The 20329-nt window shown below is 36.3% G+C and overlaps 1 protein-coding gene across 1 annotated transcript; it reads right to left on the bottom strand.

The window, feature by feature from the left end:
* Nucleotides 1-7403: 7403 nt before the first annotated feature.
* On the bottom strand, nt 7404-9203 carry LOC140242668 (uncharacterized). The gene has a single exon (XM_072322427.1). It carries the CDS (start codon nt 9201-9203, stop codon nt 7404-7406), a length of 1800 nt encoding a protein of 599 aa, XP_072178528.1.
* Between the last annotated feature and the right edge of the window lie 11126 nt (nt 9204-20329).

Raw genomic sequence — 20329 nt, 5'->3', positions numbered from 1 at the left:
GGCCAAGCCAGGCCTCCTACAATTTTTTTTTTTGTCCCTATTATACTTTACTTAATCCGTTTTTCACTACGTTCCCACGTAAATGGGCAACTCTAGTGAACTTTTGTGAACAGGACATGCAAGAGTTTGGTTACACTGTTCAAAATGGTCTATTGAATTACATCCACATGTACCCCTATTTTCTTCACATTTTAAAACACCATGTTAGGCATTTTAGGGGTGTTCTTTGAAAATTTTAGAACAGTAACATTATCAGCACTTTTACCCGAAGTGTGCAGAGCCCACCGCAAAAAAAAAAAAAAAAAAACCCGCCACTCTTTGTATGGTATTTTTGCAATTGTCTATATATTCAGAGTTTACCACCATTAGACCACTTTTTTTAGGGTGGTATTAGTTCATGGGTTTTTTTTTTCCCCCAACAGCCTAATAATCCAGCTGTTTCGTATCTTTTGCCTCTTCTGCTTGGAATTCACTTGTTTGATGTTATAGACGGGCCACGCCTCACAATGTTTTTTGGTTGCTATGGGCAACTTTTGTGAGCTTTGGTGAACAGGATATAGAATCTGGTTACATTGCCGTAGTGGTCTATTGAATTTCAAGTACCCCAACTTTCTTTTTATTTTCAATTCCATAACAAGGCTGATGCCTGTGATCTGCATTTTAACATCTTATGTTCTATTGAACCACAACAATCCTAGGTAAGGCTTTCTGTAATGTCTTTTATTCTGTATATTTAAGCTTTGACTACGTACGGTATGTCACTTCTAAAACATTGTCTGATTATTTGCTTTTTATACGTAATGTGTTCAACCTCCTTCCGGACGTTACCCCCACACCCTTTCAAGGCGGTTAAAGGGCGGTCAGAGGCACTTGTTCATCACCGTCAGTGTATCTAGATGTTCTCTTTCAGGGTGTTATAATGTAACTATGTGCCGCCACGAAATTCAGCTGTTTCGTTTCTTTCGGGAATTCATTTGGTTATCTTGACATCTGATAGGGCAAGCCCCCCCCCCCATGTCTTTTTTTTCCTTTTGTTGCTACGGGCAACTCCTGTGAACCTCTGTGAATAGAAAATGCATGAATCTCGTTACATTGCTAAGGGGTCTATTGTATTTACACATACCACTATTCTCTTTTATTTCCAATTCTTGACACGGTGACCGACCGCGATCTTCATTTAAATGACCAGATGTTTTATTGAACCACAATGAATTCTAGGTTCTTTTCTCTGTTTATGAAATGCCTACACTTGATTTGAATTGTTAAGCATTGACTGCGTATGGCATATTGATTGGCATATGGCATCTGATTATTTGCCTATGTAATGTGTGTGATGTGTTTTAGACGTCCTTCCGGACGCTACCCCCACCTCCTTTCAAAGCTTTTGAAGTGCAGACAAGGCACCTGTTCATATGAATTTATCAGTTTATCTTGATGTCCCTTTTGAAGGTGTCATGTGTCACCAGCCATTCTGATTCTTCCAGCCATTTCGCCATTTTGATTCTCTCGGTTCTTAAATCGGGAGTCCTTGTTGCTGATTTCTTTTTTTTTCTTCTTATTTTTCTGTTGTTGTTGTTGTTGTTACTATGGGCAGCTCTCGTGAACTTCTGTGAACTGAACATGCACGACTCTGGGTACATCGCCAAAATCGTTTATTGAATTACACGTACCCTTATTTTCTCCTTATTTTCAATTCTAAGATACGATGGATGACCGTGATATGCATTTTAAAATCCGATGTTTCACTGAACCACATGAATCCTATGTTCTCTTCTTTGTATATGTAATGTCTACTCTCGATTTGCATTGTTAAGCATTGACCTAGTACAGCGTGTCATTTCTACAACAAAGTTCGATTATTTGCTAATGTGTTTAATGTCCTCCTGGACGCTACCCCAATCCCGCTTTCCAAGCGGTTGAAGAGCGGGTCAAAGGCTTCTGTTCATATGTATCTCTAAGTTTATCTCGGTGCTCTTTTGGAAGGTGTCATTATATAACCATGCGTCACCATGTAATTCAGCTGTTTCGTTTCTCTTTTTTTTTTCTTTCTTTTCCTTGGATAGGTCAAGCCCTTGGGGTCACCCCCATGTTTGTTTGTTGTTGTCGTTTTTTGTCAGGGGTATTCTTTGTAAACATTTTCAAACTGTCATTTTATTATCAATGATTCCATCCAAAGTATGCGGGTGTCCTCAAAACACTTGCCACTCTTTCATTTCAAGCAGTCAATGCGTTTCTCCTTTTTTATTAAACCCTCTCTCTTTTTTGATTGTTACGGGCAGCGTTTGTTAACTATTATGAACAGAACATGCATGTAACTGGTTACATTGCTGAAGTGGTCCTACTATTGAATTCCAAGTACCTCTATTTTCACTTTATATTTTCAGTTCTATGACATGGTTTAAGGCCTCATGCTCTATATTGAATCTCATGAATCTTAGGTAATATTTTCTGCATTATTGATGTCTTCTCTTGATTTGCCTTATTACTATTAAGCAACATCCACGTGACATCGTGTATAATGTACCATGATAATATTATATGACAGTACCAATGGACTGTTGTTCCAATGAACCTTGTGATCAAGAATTTAAAGGTAACGTTGCAGGTGGCGAGTTCTTTTTTTTTCTTCTTCTTCTTCCTTTTATGTAACATTGGGTATTTTGCTTTGCCAAAAATGTATGATTGGCACGGACAGCCATTCATGCTGTCGATATATACTGCTTCCACTGAACTCTTACTGATTCTTTTTTTCCGTCAAAGTTTCAGTTGATGTGTCAATGCTGCAATGCACAAGTATACGCACTGTGCAACACTTTGAATTCTTACGCTAGTGCAACTCACGTCTTTGTACTTCTCCTTTTTCGACAACAGCCGGTCGAGCTCGTTCTTTTACTTCCCTTCTCATCCCTGTTCTCCTCTTTCGGAAGCCCACAGAGACACTTGATTTATTTTTGTTATTGTGTTGTGTGTGTTCTATGTCTTTCTCTGACGATGCTTCTGAACGTTCTCACTTACCTTATTCTGCTCTTTCTCGTTTCACGTTCTTCTCCTCAGCGATCTCCTGCTTATCGTGATTTTGACGCCATTTATACTTGTAGATTACTCCAGTGTTTTGCCTCTTTCTGGCGACTGGTTATTTTCTTGTATCATTCACTTATTTACGACATCCTAGTTTTGTTGACATCGCAGACTTTTATAATCTCGTCTCGTACCTTTAATCATGGCTAATTTTTTTAATGCTCCATTTTATTCTGTATCGAATGATGACTTTTCTGAATTGTTTAGGAACGCTAGGTTAGACTCTGACCCAGTTAGTGGGCTAACCAGTACGGGAACCACCCCTTATGAGGATTTTGTTACCGATACCCTGAATACAGGAGCAAATGAATTGCCTCATGATTTTAGTAATGATTTCACTCAAAATATGTTATGCAATTATATTACAGTAAATCAATACAAAGATATGATTCATAACTTCTCTGAGGATACGTTTTCTTTGTTACACTTAAGTATTAGGAGTTTAAATAAACATTTTGATGATTTAAAGTACTTATTAGAATCTGATGAAAGTCAGTCGTTATCGGTTATTGGATTAAGTGAAACATGGTTAACTTCTAATGCAGAAAATTCCTTTGCAATTGATGGTTACGATTTATTTGTTAATAATAGGCCTGATAAGAATAGTGGGGGTGTTGCATTGTACATATCATGTTCCTTTGAAACTATTGTCCATCAAGATATTTCTAGAATGGACGATACGGTTGAATCTTTGTTTATAGAAATTCTCATCCCAGGATGTAAAAATCTTATGTTAGGCATTGTATACAGACCTCCTAATTCAAACGCTAATGATTTTTTAACCTATTATTCAGATTTGGCAAATTCACACGTTTTCCGAAATAAGGATTGCTTTTTACTCGGCGATTTCAATATTGATTTACTGAAGTCTGAGCATGATAATATCTCAGTGATTTTCTTCACACACTTCTATCCTCATCCTTTCTTCCGCTCATTTCCAAACCCACACGTATTACAGATCGTTCTGCCACCCTCATTGATAACCTTTTTTTGTAATATTCTACCCGCCCTCCCCGATTCTGTCATAATTCTTTCAGATATGACTGATCATTTTCCAGTAATGACTTATTTTACTCTTAAAACATCATCTAATATTAAACCTCCTTCATTTCCTTTGTTTAGTCGTAGAGTTTCACCCGAAAAGTTAGCTAGTTTTGATGTGGCTCTCGAGAATGCTGACTGGTCAGGAGTGTTTGGCAGCGATGATATCAATATATCTTTTCATAATTTTATGGAAATATTCAATCATCATTTAGATGATGTAATTCCAAAACAAAAGAATAGAACAGATTACAAAAAAACACCCAGGTTACCTTGGATCTCAAAATCAATCCTTCGTTCAATTAATAGGAAAAATCGTTTGTATTATAGATATAAGTTGGAAAAAACTGAGCGATCGAAGAATAGATATACATCATACAAAAATACTTTGACAATGATTTTACGTTCTGAAAAGAAAAGATATTACTTTAAGCAATTCTCGAGATATAGGTTTGATATGAAAAATACTTGGAAAGTTCTAAAACAGGCCATGAATGTTCCGAGTAAAAACTCTGACATTGACAAAATTAAAATGAATGATGAATTGATTAATGATTCTCTTCATATTGCAAATATCTTTAATTCCTATTTTTCAAAAATAGGTGAAAATTATGCTCAAACTATTCCTGCAACAGAAACTCGTTTTACTGATTTTTTTTAGGCCAGCGCAACTCTGATTCCATATTTTTTACACCGACTGATAGATTTGAAATTATTGATATAGTTTCCTCTTTTGAGAACAAACGAAGTTCTGGTTATGATGAGATAGATAATTTTATACTTAAGGGTGTTATTTCCTCGATTGCTGATCCACTTGTTCACATGTTTAATCTGTCAATCTTTAACGGTGTGTTTCCCGATAAAATGAAATTGGCTAAAGTAATACCAATATTTAAGAAAGGCGATAAACTTGTAGTCAGCAATTATCGCCCAATTTCATTATTGTCCTCACTGTCTAAGGTTTTAGAAAAACTTATTTATAAGAGAATGATCAATTTTTTGAAGGTACATGAAGTTTTTACGAACTCTCAGTTTGGTTTTCGTGAGAAACATAGTACTTCGCATGCTCTTTTATATTTCGTTGATAGAGTAGTTCATGCCATTGATAATCATTCTCATTTAGCCTTCGACACGATCAATCATGACATTTTACTTTATAAATTATCGCATTATGGAGTACGTGGGAAGGCCTTGCAGTGGTTCAAGAGTTATCTAGTCGATAGAAAACAATTTGTTACAATTAAAAACAATGATTCAGTTATCAGAGAAGTTAAATGTGGCGTCCCACAGGGAAGTCTTTCTACAAGCTCTGTCTTTTTAGTGGGTCTCTCCATTTTTCGCATCGAATCGAATCGAATATTTTCAGTATGTTGTAGCTTATTAAATGTTCTTTCATAAATGTATAATCATCAAAATTTTGGATGACGGCATCACGCCGTAAAAATGGATTGAAAGTAACCTTGTTAAATTTGACCAGTTTACGTGTTATCTCTATGGGAGTGCAGTTTTCCTGGAAATGAAAATTGACATGACTATCTAGCACTAGCTCACTTATCCTTCAGTGAATTTCTCCCAGATTTTAATATGTTGTAGCTGAGACTTTGGGCTATCGAAAAGGAGACCTCCATTTTTTCATACGACGTCGGGATCACGTCGAAAAACTTGGTTAAAATTGGCACTTGGCTTCGATGTAGCGTCATTTTGCTTAATACACAGAGCCTATGGGGGATGAAATAGGTCAGTGGATAGCGCATCCGACTTCTAATCTAAAGGTCCCAGGTTCGAGGCTTCAAAAAAAACAACAACATTTTTTTCTTCTTTTTCTTTAGTTCATGTTATTCTCCCTTCCTAACTTTATTTTTTTCTGATTTTTTTTATGCTTCTTCAAATTTCTATACGTTACCTTAACTTTTTCTTTATTTTTCTTTCTTTCTTCCACTTTCTGTGCAATAGATCAACAACAACAATGGCTATGAACCCCATATTTTGCACATGTTTAGTTCATGTCACGAACATCATTTCATAAAATAACAACTACTTCCTCTGACACCATCTTGGGTAGGTAAATTAGGGTCAAAGTTCAAAAGTGTTTAATCCTGTATCTTTTTTTTTTTTTTCTTCTTCTTTTTTTTTTATTGATTTTCAAAAACAAATCATACATAACATTAAAACAATCAAAGCAAAAAATAAAAATGAAAGAAATAAAACAAAACAAAACAAAACAAAATATAAAAAAAAGCAGCCATACCAAGTATTTCACAAATAGCAGTTGTCACCCATTTTCACAAATCATCTTAAAGCAAAATAATGTAGGATTACGAGAGATGTCCCAAGCAAACCGCCGACAAGCCCGCGAACATGCCAGGCGGACCGCCGCTCAATCCACCAGCACCAATTCGGGCCCCTGGCAAACTCCATTCTTTATTCGAGTGTTAGATTTTTAGTTAAACATGACAAATCATCCACCCACAGTTACGATACTCTTTACTCGACCCTTCTTTCTTCATACACTTACGCAAACATGCATACCCACACACAATAATCAATATACAAAATGGAATCTGCCCACAGAGCCGATCGGGTTAGGCCGGAATAGAGAGAGCAGCAAACCCACCCAGCAGGCACACAAGGCCACCAACGGAAAGCCGGAGTCATTCCCGAAACCTGCTGGCAGTATAAACTGTATGTGACTCGCTGGAATGGAAGACAACCTAAAACAGCATAAACCATGTAAACAAATTTTGCATAATACTAATACAAAACCAAAATAAGTACATGTATGTACTATTGTACATAACATTCTTTCAGGTTTAACAAATGATAAAATATCTCAACATCCATGTACCTACAATCCTAGTACAGTATACTAGTAGTAATCTAACTTACTAGTAAGGGAAAATTAAGGCAGTCCTTCTGTCTCATGAAAATTTGTAGCCCATCCACATTAAGTGTCACTAACATGACACACACAGAACATGTACAATTTGTACTAAGAATATGAAAAATTGTGTTCCATTAAAAAAAAAATATATGTCCCATAAAACATCATCCACGGACCTGTATGGGCAATGTAGCCTTAAAAACCAAAAAAGCTTTTGAATCACCCAATTCCACAGAACAGATAAAATAACCAACTTCTTGAATTATACATAATACAAAATTATGGCTGATTCTGCAGAAACATGTAAAATACATACACATTGTATACCATCAAAACATGCCAAGGTTAAAACTACTCATACAGACCCATGTGAGATGTCGTCTGCAAAACTAAAAAATACTACTTACAGATCAAATCTCCATTTCCTGAAATGAATCGAAAGTTTGTTATTTCTTTTAGCAATATTATACTCAAGCTCCTTGTTGGCTGTGACATACGATTTATAACCTTTAAAGCTTGGTGGTTTATTTTGAAATTTCCAAATATAAACATAATATTTAAGTAAAAGAAAAAAATATGTCAAAAATTTATCAGAATCAAAACCAAACATTTGTTCAAATAATGAAACATTTAGTGGCTTATTGATTTTCTGAGAGATAGCTTTAAGAGTATCCTCCCAAATGGGTTGAACTGAAGGACATTGAACAAAAATATGAATATAGGTTTCAGGGGCATTCTTACAAAATGAGCAATTGGGAGAATCTTTTCTTTTAATTTTATATAGAAAGTTATTCAAACCTATAGCTCTGTGAAATAGCTTAAAATAAAAAGATCGAATACGTGTATTTATGGTACATAAAAAGTTGTTCACATGAACCTTTTCCCAATTGATTTCTTCGGACTCTTGGAGGTCACTCCAAAATACAGTCTGTCTTTCTGGATAACATGTTTCTTGTATTATACTGTAAGCGAACTTTGGATTTTTTTGAGTCTTTAAAAGTTTTGCTTTAATTTCCTCAAATATTTTGTCTGGTGTTAAATCAGAGGAAACAAACCAATCTTTTGGAATATTTTTCAATAAAAAATTGTATTTCCGTCTGTCCTTTTTGCTAATATCGTAATCCAAAATCAGTTCTTCAAATAATTTATAACCTGGATGGGGAGGGTTGAGTAGATCACTTATAAAGACAATACCTTTGTCTAACCAATCTTCATACAAGAAGTATTGTTTGGATTTTGAACGAATACTTCTGTTAAACCAAATGCATTGACAAGAACCAATTGCAGAAAAAGCTGTATTAAATTCATCTTTAACAATTTTTTCTCTAAAAATGTACCATGTTTGAAGAGATTCGGCTAATTGACTTGATCCTAATTTGTTCAAAATACATGCAGGGGGATGTGCTTTCCACATATCTTTTCTACCACTAAAATCATCTAAAATACATAATTCAATAAATTTCCATATACTTTGATAGTTATCATCAAGAAGCATTTTGACCCATGTCATTTTTTGTGCAATAGAAAACATGTATGGATCAATCATTTTTAAACCACCCAAAGAATAATCATTACACAAGAGGTGTCTTTTGACCCTATCACTTCCACCACTCCATATAAATTTATATAGTATTGTGTTTATTTGTCTAAAAAATTTCTTTGGTATTTTTATACATAATACCGAAAAATAATACAGAAGTTGAGGCAGCAATAGGGTCTTTATAACACAGATCTTCCCGACCAGAGATAAATTTCTTACACGCCAACAATTCAAAATATTTTCAATGGATTTAAGCTTTGTCTTGTGGTTAAGATCATACAGATTACTTATGTTCAAAGAAAAATGAATACCCAGAGTTTTAAAAGTAGACTTATTCCATTTAAGACCTTTCTCCGAAAATGGAAATTTTTGAGAACCCTTTAAAGAACCAATCCAAATTGCTTCTGATTTAGAGATGTTAAGCTTACAGCCAGAACTCTCAGAAAATGAACCAATAGTATCAAAAAGTGATTTAAACGAGTTTTGTGAACCGTCAATGAAACAAGTAGAGTCATCTGCTAGCAAAGAAATTTTCAAATCATTTTCACCCACTGGGATACCTTTAATATTTAGGTTTTGTCTAATAGCAAGAGCCATAGACTCGATAACCAACAAAAACAGGTATGGGGATATAGGACACCCTTGGAAAATACCTCGTTCCATATTTATTGGTGTAGTCAAATGTCCATAATTTGAAACATAGCTTTTCCTACCTGAGTAAAATACCTTTATCCAATCAATAAATTTATCACTAAAATTAAACTTTCTCATTACCCGATACAAGTAATCATGCGAAACACTGTCAAAAGCTTTCTGAATATCAAGGAGAAGAATTGCTCCAGGAATTTGCTTTAAATCTGTATATTCTATTATATCAATAATTAAGCGAATGTTATTTCCAATATTCCTTCCTTTTAAAAAACCAGATTGATCTGGATGGATCAAATCCGAGAGACATTTTTTTAAACGATTTGCTAAAGTTTTGGCTAAAATTTTATAGTCTACTGTTAAAAGAGAAATTGGTCTGAAGTTTTTCAAAAAGGAATGATCTTTATCTTTTTTGGGAATCAAAGTAATGACTCCATTTCTTTGTGAACTAGACATTAGTCCATTCTGCAGGGAAAAATTAAACGAATCTAAAAGTAAATCAGAAATGTCTTTCCAAAACACGATATAAAATTCTATGGGTAGCCCATCCAAACCTGGTGACCTGTTATGTTTCATTGAGGTAATTGTATCATACAATTCCTTCTTTGAAAGTGGTTTATCAAGAAAATCCTTATCAACTTCATTTAATTGGGGAATTTCAATAGAATTTAAAAAAACATCTTTTTCATCACCTAAATTGTTATCACATTGTTTTGAGTATAAGAGCTGATAAAATGAATAAATTTCTTCCAATATAGTGTCCTGCTTAACAATAATCTCATCATCATCATTCTTTAATTTAAAAATACTTTTCTTCTCTCCAGACCTCTTTTCTAAATTACAAAAATATTTTGAACTTTTTTCCCCTTCTTCAATCCAACGAATGCGCGAGCGAATAATTAAACCTTTGGTTTCTTCATCCAAAATATCATTTAAGGCCTGGGTTAAAAAATCCTTCTCATTAAGAAGCTCATCATCATTTAAGTCAACACTCAATTTTTTTTCTACCTCCTCTATTTCCCGCAGAAGTTCTCTTTTTACGAAATTCTTTTCTTTCTTTTTACGTGCACAGTATTCTATACAAATACCGGTAATGGTACATTTAAGCGCATCCCATAAAATATTTGGATTACAATTACTTTTAAAATTAATAAGTTTAAATTCTTCAATGTTGTCCCTAATGATTGTACAAAAATCTGAATCTTTGTGTAAATACTGACAGTTCAATTTCCAAAATCCTGGACCCCTTAGTGGTTGGGCACCTTTAAAATTTAATGTAACGAGGGAATGGTCAGATTGAATACCTGGACTTATTTTTGATTGCGAACAATTAGTAACAAAGTTATCAGAAACAAGAATATAATCAATCCTGGATAACACTTTAGGATTTTTTTGATGTCTGGTGTATTGTTTAAGGTTTGGATTAAAAGTACGCCAAATATCACAAAGATTAAATTCTTCCATAAGTGTTGTTAACATTTCACTTGATTTGACATTAGAGTGGGTGTCCCTACCCCCTTGATAGTCCAGATGGCCCAAAACAGCATTAAAATCCCCAGCACATATAATAGAAGCGTATTTAAATTGGTCTACTTTGTTAAAGACTTCAAGAAAAAAATTGGGGTCATCATTATTTGGACCGTACAAATTTACTAAAACTAAAGGAACTTCATTAATACTAGCAGATATAATCAGGTATCTTCCATTAGGGTCAATGTAAGAAGAGTCAAGGACCAATGAAACCCTATTTCGAATTAGAATGGCTACACCTCTACTGTTTGAAGAATGGCTGGAAAACCATGATTTTTCACCCCATTGTTGCATCCAAAATTGTTCATCCGATTTTGAAGAGTGGGTTTCCTGAAGAAAAATTATATCACTCTCAATGGATCTTAAATAATGAAAAATTTTGCGTCTTTTTACATGATCTTGAATTCCCCTGCAATTAAATGTTGCAAGTTTTAAATCCATATTTGTAATGTGGGGAAAACAGTCCATTTCTTATTACCTTTATACAGGACTTTCAATAAGTTTGAGAGCAAGAGCACCTGAGACAAAATAACTGCCAACAAAATAAAATTATGAAATACAAAAACATACTGAATAATAATACTTGCGGCTGCTGTGAGATTAGAAAAAAGTGGTATGATTAAAAAAGAAAAACAATTGGGAAAAAACAAACAAAAGGATGGGTGCACAAGGTAGGGTGGCACCGGGCCTCAAATTGTGAAACGGCCCGGGCCAAAAGTGCAACTTTTGGAGTGGCCTCAATGGCCACCGGCGCATGGGGGCGTAAACACATATCATAATCGTGCCCTTCATATTACATATGAATTGGTACAAAATAAAAATGAAATACAAAATATATCATATGAACAGTCAATACCACAACCATTCAGGTCCCCCCTCAAAAAAAAAAAAGAAATCTTTCCTTTTTTTTTCTGCTAACAATGGAATCCACATAAGTTATATTAATTAAATGTAATTACTATTCCAAATAAAATAAAAATAAGTTTACCTTATTTAGTTTTCCACAGTAAAGATATCAACGGAAGAAAAAAAGGGGTATTTTACTTTAAAATACACCAAAAAAAATCTTTTACAACAAACTTGCATTATGTAGATCTTATTCTTAAAGATCAAAAATTTGAAAAAAAAAAATATTAAAATGATAATAACATTTGAAAAAATAATAAGAATCTATTATGAGTGTAATGTATAATCAATTGTATTGACTTCTTCTCTTTAACCAGTACTTAACTAAAATAACAACAAAACACGCCCATTATACAAGTTACTGACTACTGGTCACTAATTCTACTTTGTATACAGTGAAACAAACGATATCAATTAGAACTCGATCAGAATGAAATAAAAAGCTTGCAAACAATAATACAGCCAAGTGCAGACAACATTACCAGAAAATGGAATAAAGTCTTGGAGTTTTGCAAATCGGCTTCCTCCTTTTTTTCTCTCAAGAAGTAACATTGGTTCAGTATATTCTGCAACAGTATATCAGTTATCAGTAGTTAATGTTGATATTCTTCTTGTGTACCAGATCTTCCACATGTCTCCAACTGGACTTCCATCCTGAGATGCCTTTATAATCACGAAAAACAGTTTAAAAAGCATACAGCAGCGAATATGGAAAAAAAAAATCCGATCTGGTGCTCCTGAAGCATGAAACAAGACACCTTGTTTAACTTCCTCTGGGAACGTCGGTATTTGCCGTTGGTGTTACGATCCTGCCCGAAGAATCTCTCGCCTTCAGAATGGCTGGGTAGATAAAAAAAGGCTTGAAACCTTTTTCCTTGAGAGCCTTGAATTTGGTCAGCTGAGCCTTTCTTTGGTCCAACACCCGCTTAGACATATCATCGTTGACAAAAATCTTTCTGCATCTCTGGTCTGGGCCTGAAACAAACTTTATCAGCTCCTTCTTGACTCGTTCTTTTACACGATAACTGTTGAACCCGATATGAATAGGGCGAGGGCGAGAGTTCTTCTGGTTGCTACGGTATGTAGGTGTGCGATGGATTCTGGAGGTCTCATCTTCAATGTTTATGTTGATCTTGGCCTCAGCAAGTAGGAGCTTCACTGATTTCAATCTCGCGCTAGCCTCATGGGCATCATCTCCTTCCGTTTCTGGCAGGTTGAAAATAACAATGTTAGATCTCCGCGAGCGGTTTTCTAGGTCGTCGATTTTTTCTTCTGCCTTAGCTAATGCAATTTCCAGTTTGCTTACTTTGTCAGATACCTCGCCAATCTCATGCTCGAGAAGGCCGTGGCTGTTTCGGCAATCCGCAGCCAGCTGCTCAAATCTAGCGTGCATACGGGCTTCAAACGCCCGGGCCCATGCCGGGGCTTGTTCTTCATCGTCCGGCATCGCTGTAGGTACACTCAAGTTTTCGTTTGGAATCACAGAAACATCAGAAAGTGTGCCTGTTTTTACCTTTTTCTTCGCCGGGCTGGAGGTTGGGTCCATTCTTGCGTTCACAACTGTCCATACGATGTAAAAAATAGCAGTATTAAGACTAAAATTGAAATAAATTCAGGGCACGAAAATCCACACGTGTTCACGCATTAGTGTGCGCCGCCATCTTTTTTCTCTTAATCCTGTATCTTGGTAAGTACACGTCCTATCTTTCCCACATTTTGCACACGTAAGGAACATGTTGCAAGAATCATTTCACAAAATAACATTTTGCTCAGATGCCATCTTGGCTGTGTAAAGTGGGGTCAAAGGTCAAACATACTTCATTTTGTAATCTTATTAGTGTATATGGTTTCACCGCCATGTTCTGCACACACTTGGGCCTCGATAGATGGATCATTTTGTAAAATAGCAACGCTTTCGTCGGACGCCATTTTGGCTGTGCAAATGAGGTTCAAAGGTCAAATATTCTTTATTTTGTATGTTGCTTACTAAATGCTCGATCGGGGCCAGATTTTGTACATAAATGCACCACGTGCCTGGATCATTTCATATAACAACGTTTTTTTTTTTACTCAGATGCCAGCTAGGCTGTGCGAGGTATATAGGGTTAAGGGTCAAGACTACTTTGTCCTGTATCTTGGTAATTACATGCCCTATCACTCCCATATTTTGCAACCATTTAGCCCATGGCATATGGATAGATTTGTGGATAACAACTTTCTAATCAGGTGCCATCTCGGCTGTCTAAAGTAGAGTCGAGGATCAAACAAATTTCGTCTTGCATTTTGGTAAATACATGGCATATTGACGCTTTGGTCGGATGCTATTTTGGCTGTGCAAATGAGTTTCAAAGGTAAAATATTCTTTATTTTGTATCTTGCTTACTAAATGCTCAATCGAGGCCAGATTTTGTACATGATTATTATGGAACATGTTACGTGAATCATTATCTTAACAACGACTTTTGACTCAGATGCCATCCATGCAGGCTGCGCGAGGTATATAGCGTCAAGAGTCAAGACTAGTTTGTCCTGTATCTTGGTAATTACATGCCCTTTCACTCCCATATATACTTTGTAACCATTTAGCCCATGGCATGTGGATCGTTTCATGAAATAACAACTTCCTAATCAGACGCCATTTTGGCTGCTAAAGTAAGGTGAAGGATCAAACAAATTCCGTCCTGTATCTTGGTAAATACATGTACATGGCATATTGCCTCCAAATTTCGCACAAATAAACAACTGTAGATCTTGTCACGAGAATCATTTCATAAGATAATGGCTTTTTTCCTCAGATGCCATCTTGATATGAAAAGATGAGGTTCACAGATACAATATTATCAATTCGTCTCTATTATGTTAGCATAATAATGCCCTTTCCATTTTAGAATTGTTATAATTCCCTTGTCTGCGATGAAAATACACTCAGCAAAAAAAGAAAGTAAACGCTTTTTCAAGTTTAAACTTCTCATAGAATATTTGGCTAAAAGCTAAAGTATTATATACCATATTGAAGGTAATTTAATTGGCTATCAACTTGGTAGGTCAACAAAAAGGGAAACTTTACGCATGAGTGAACACCATTGTTTTTCTTTTCCAGGGCACAAAAGTAAAAATTGCAAAACTGAACAAGTTGCCATTCATGCGTATGTGCTCTTCCCGCATAGATCAATAAGAACAAACAACAAATTTTACACAAAAAGAAACATGAATTAAGTTGCAAAAATAAACTTTTGATCTCTATGATATCTTTAAAGCCCAAAAGATCGATGAAGGTTAAAAAGGAAGAGTTTGTTTGCAAAAACCGATAAGTCCATTTTTGAAGAGTTTGAAATACGGTCTCTGTCATAAAGTACAAAATAATACCTTTTAAATGATATATTGGTCACTACATATAAAGGTACATTTTTGAAGTTATGGTCAAAAGAAGCAAACATTTTCATATTATTCTTTTTATTTTTCTTGACCTTTAATCGCAAATATCTCCATTTGGCAAATATGGACTTATCACCCCATAGCACCCCATTATGTGACGGTGTGAGATCCTCGGCGAGGGAGCGAAGCGACCGAGCGGGGGAGGGTGTGGGAGGGGGATACCCCCTCCCACTGTAGGGACTTTTTGTAAAAGAAGGGTACAAAAGTCGCGTTTATAGGGCATTTTAAATAGCGACTTTTTGTTAAAGCAGAGTACGAAACTTGCATTCTTTGTAGAGCATCTAAAAGCAAATTTCTGGGACTCAAACATAGTGGAAAATTCACTGCAAAGGACTATGATTATAACATAAGGGGGTACATTTTGTGACGGTGTGAGCGGGGAGGGTGTGGGAGGGGATACCCCCTATACGACTGCAGGGACTTTTTTGTAAAAGCAGGGTATAAAAGTCGCGTTTGAAGAGAATTTTAAAAGCAAATTTCTATAGGTTATAAAACATAATAGAAAACCACTGCGAAGGACTGTGATCATAACTTATGAAAACTATTCATTTCAAACTATAAGTACGGGCAGAGGGAGCAAGCCACTTTCAACGTACCATTCGTCTGAAATGTATTCATTAAAAGCTTAAACGTGATCACATTGTTTGAGCAATACAATTTGTTCTTATAGCAGCATAAAAGCATAGAAGAAAAGGAAAAATTTATTAAGTTTACTGAAACAATGATTCAGGGTGCACACTCGAGAACGCGAAGCTACAACCTAGACACTAAGTTTACTAATAAGTAAATATTAGTGTCTTGATATAATAATGTACATATTTAGTGTATCATTCGCCCGGTTATGGGTGAAACATTTAGCATTTTCAGTTATGAAATTGACAACTTTTAGACGAGAAAAGTGGCTTTATAGTTTAATGTTCATGTCGGTTTTTCAAAAATTGATCAATTATTTGTTACAGGGGAATAAGGTTGGGGTGGGGGTGGGGGGGGGGGGCAAAATTGGTTTTGCCCCCTGATGCACACTTCTATGAAGTACTCCGAAAATTGTCAGTACCCAATGTGTCGAGTTTAAATCTGTGGGTAGGAACCGAGCGGGGGAAACATAAATCAACGAGGATGAAGGAACTTTTGAATATATTTGAATTCAAGTGACAGATATTAAACATTGCTTTTTGATTAATTCTTCTGAAATTTGTCAATCCCCCAAGTTTGCTCAGTGTATGGTTGGAGACCTTACGGGGAGGGTGTGAGAGGGGTATCAACCTCCCACGCGCGGAGATTTTTCATTTTCAGAATTGAAATTCAACAATCCGTTGCACAATGAATGAAATATTTGGACACTTTTCTGTTGCAAAAAGAAGAAAATTTCCCTCATTTCGAGAATTGTAGGGTGACGTTTGCCCCCCTTTCCTCCGGGATTGATGCTCCTGTATACGAGGAAGCTGTAGCATTTTTAGCATTCAAATGAAAATAGGTCATAACGACATTTGGAATTTAGGAAGCTCTCAATCCCCTTAGACTTTTATTGTGCTAATAATATGAAGGGAAACAAAGCGGGCAAAGTGTTAACTGAAAAGAGATTTATTATCCCCTCCCACACGACGGAACTTGGGCTTTTTTTTAAAGTGAAGTGACAGGTCTGGTGCACAATTGCGGTAAAACTTTTATGAATCTAGCAATCTAAAGGTGCATTAAGTCCATGGAAAATAGACCAAACGGGAAAGGGTGTGGAAAAGGATATCCCCTTCCCACGCGAGAGAGACTTTTCATTTTTAGAATTGAAATTCAGCAACCTGGTGACCCCTTTGGGTGAAATATTTGGACATATCATTTCTATCAATAAAGCAAGAAAATCTTCTCATCTTGGGAAAGAAAATCTTCTCATCTCGGGAATTATTAATGGGGGGGGGGTGCAAAATCATAATATGCTTGTCCCTCCAAAATTTTTATGAAACTTAATAAGGCTCGCATTTGGACTCGCATTTTCAATTTGGATTGGTGAGAAATAAAGTGCAGTACATAGACCCTACATCCTTGCAGCACACGTATTCACATACATGCAAACGTATGCGTGCTCCGTATTGTACGATATGTACTGTACGGTTGATTAATTAATAGTAAACACTGTAAAATAGATATGCTGCCAGAGCCCGGGGTGCGATCTTTTCCCCCTCGAATTTCTTGTCTCTGGTGCTGAATAAAAAATGAAATAACAAAAAGATTTTAAAAAAAAACCCGAATGATTATTTAGCGTCCGGTGTTGAGGTCGCTCGCAGGCTGATTTTTTTTTTATTTTTTTTTAAAGGGCCTGAAGGGGGGTGCGTTCGCACCCAACGCACCCTCCCTGGTGACGCCCATGCTTACTGTATAATCCATCATAAGAGAGTCTGTAAATTGAAAACTAGTGAAGATAGACAAAAGACATTACATGAAAATATATTGATGCCAAGATTGAACTTTGTTTTAGATTCAACAGTTTTATTCTTATTTCCACCAAAGGAAAGAAAATGATTTAAAGCCGTACATGTTGTCCATCTGACTTTCATTCATTGAATGATGGTTCACCGAACAGAATATGAAAATGGCACACGAATTATATTTTAAAAAATATGTACACTTCGTCGTGGCAGCAAAAAAGATAATTTATCATAACAACGGAAAAGAGAAACCTTAAACTGTTAGGCTATTTAAGTGTTTACTGCTTATATTATTGCAACATGTTCATGATATAAAGACATTTTTTAATACACTGTATTTGGATTTTTTTGCCAAGTCATAATCATATGAAAGAGCAGTTGGGACAACGTTGGCCCAACGTTGGAATAACGACATACCAAGATCATGAATATTTATGAGACAATTTGCAATTCAAATATTGCACAAAATAATTATTAAAAAACGTTAAATTTAAAAGTATTGACGCTGGGATTAAACTGTGAACTGTGTTAGAAATTGTCATCAAATTATTGCTGATTTATTTACAATTTCCACTCGCATTTCAAAAAGTATTCCGATGTTTTGATGGAATTTTGATTAAAATGTAATGAAAGTGTCATCTAGCTAGTAACCATGTCTTGAAACAGTATCAGCACGCGGGGGCTTATAAAAAAAAAAATTCAAATGCTTTTCTTTCAGCTAGGTATGGGAATAGGTCTAGGTATAGGTCTAGGTATAGGAATAGGTATAGGCTGTAGAAGCTTAAAAATAGGGTAGATTGTAGGAATTATAGGAATAGACTCTAATTCACGTGGCTTCTGCCGAGAAACAAGACTACGAAGGCCTAACGTCAGAAACATGACGTTGGCCTAAAAAGCTTTTTTGGTCATCGGGCCAACGTTGGCTCAACAGTAAAAGGATGACGTTGGAACAACGTTGGTGCATCGTTGGCACAAAAAAGTGAGTGATAAACAGTTGAAATGTGGTCGGTACAACAGTGGGATACTATCATAGTATGGTGGGAAACTGGTTGGTACAATATTGCTTTAACGTTGGGATAACCTCATTCCACAGTGGAAAAAGTGGTGGGTATAACATTGGTCTAAAGTTGGAATAACACCATAACACGTTTGAAAAACTGTTTCATAGTATGTGGAAAAGTGGTCGGTACAATGTTGCGCTAACACTGGGATAACGTCATAACACGGTGGAAAAGTGGTTAGTACAACGTTGGTCTAACGTTGGGATAACGTCATTGTGGGGTGGTTAATACAACGTTGGTCTAAGGTTGGGATAACACCATAACACCTTTGAAAAGTGGTGGATATAATGTAGATATAATATCAATATATGATGGATCAACGGTAGGATAACGTCATTACAAGGTGGAATAGTGGTCGATGCAGCGTTGATCCAATGGTAGGATAGCGTCGTAACAGAGTCGAAAAGTGGTTGGTTTAATGTTGGGATAACGTCATTGCAAAGTCGAAAAGGAAATAGTTTAACTGTGTGATAATGTTATACTACAGTGGAAAAGTGGTTGGTATAACGTTTAGCTTAGCGTTATAACAGGATAGAAAAGTGCTTGATATAACTTTAGTATTACGTCAAGATTTCACTGCTGGGCCAATGTTAGCCCGACGGCCAAATTGACGTTGGATCAACGTCATGTTTCTGACGTTGCGCCAACATACACACATGTAGTTGGGCCAACGTTGCGCCAGTGCATCATGCAAATTGGAAGAATTGTTGGTATAACGTTGGTCTGACATTGTACCAACGTCGGCCCAACATAAGGCTTTTACCGTTGGACCAACGTTGGCCCGATGGCCAAAATGACGTCGGAGCGACGTCACGTTTCTGTTGTTGGCCCGACGTACATGTATGCCGTTGGACCAACGTTGGGCCAACGCAGCATTGCTATCTGGGGTGCTCATGGAATTACATGCTCTTTCATATTTCACAAGAGATTTCTCATCTCACAAAAAAAAAAAAATTTAAGAAACCTGAAATTAGGTCTCAACCAAAACGCTTTGTTTTCATGATTGAGGGAGGTATGACCAGCGAGGGGGCGTCGAAGTGACCAAACTTGGGAAGGATGTCCAAAATCTGCACTTTAGAGCATCCCCTAATTGTTTGTGCGTGTCTGTGTTTTATATACATGAAAAATTAGGAAATAGCCCAGGTCAAGTCTTATTATTGGCAACGTAGGCATTTTAATATAAACTAGTATATTGGTATGTAAAGCAACACTGCAAAATCAATGAGAGCTTTGATATAACGAAGCGTAAGGTACATTCACATCACACTGCGCAACATTGCAGCTACTCTCTCTCTCTGTGCCGTTCGGATGTTTTAAGTACACTGCGCACATCCTGCTTGTATTCAGAATGCCAACCAGGAATCACGCTGAATCACAATCTTTTGTCGGCTCCGGGCTTTTTGAACAATGTTTCACACTATGTACCTCTTTGATCATTATGATGGTTAAGAAAAAAAAAATCTTAGAAAAATATCTTATTTCTTGATCACCCTTTCATGTCGATTTCAAAAGCAGTTTAATAACCCTGGAATTACCATTTTCGTAAGTTTGTTTGTTTGTTTGTTTGATTTTAAACAGCGGATGGGGGACGGGCACGTGCCCCCCCCCCCCACCCGTAGTTAATTACGCCACTGTGTGGAGGGTGCGCGTCACGAGACCGACACCCACGAATCATACAGCCTACGAATCATACAGTTCACAAAACATACAGCCCACCAGTCATACAGCCCACCAGTCATACAGCCCACAAGTCATACAGCCCCTAGTTATACAGCCCACGAGTTTGACACTA

Source organism: Diadema setosum, chromosome 19 (assembly GCF_964275005.1).
Source record: "Diadema setosum chromosome 19, eeDiaSeto1, whole genome shotgun sequence".
Taxonomy (NCBI): Eukaryota; Metazoa; Echinodermata; class Echinoidea; order Diadematoida; family Diadematidae; genus Diadema; species Diadema setosum.
Note: the sequence above shows the minus strand (reverse complement) of the source record. Positions and strands in the feature narration are given on the sequence as shown.

What these genes read in the sequence shown, in the direction of transcription:
- LOC140242668 (XM_072322427.1), bottom strand. Translation starts at nt 9,203, where the DNA reads ATGGAACGAGGTATTTTCCAAGGGTGTCCTATATCCCCATACCTGTTT.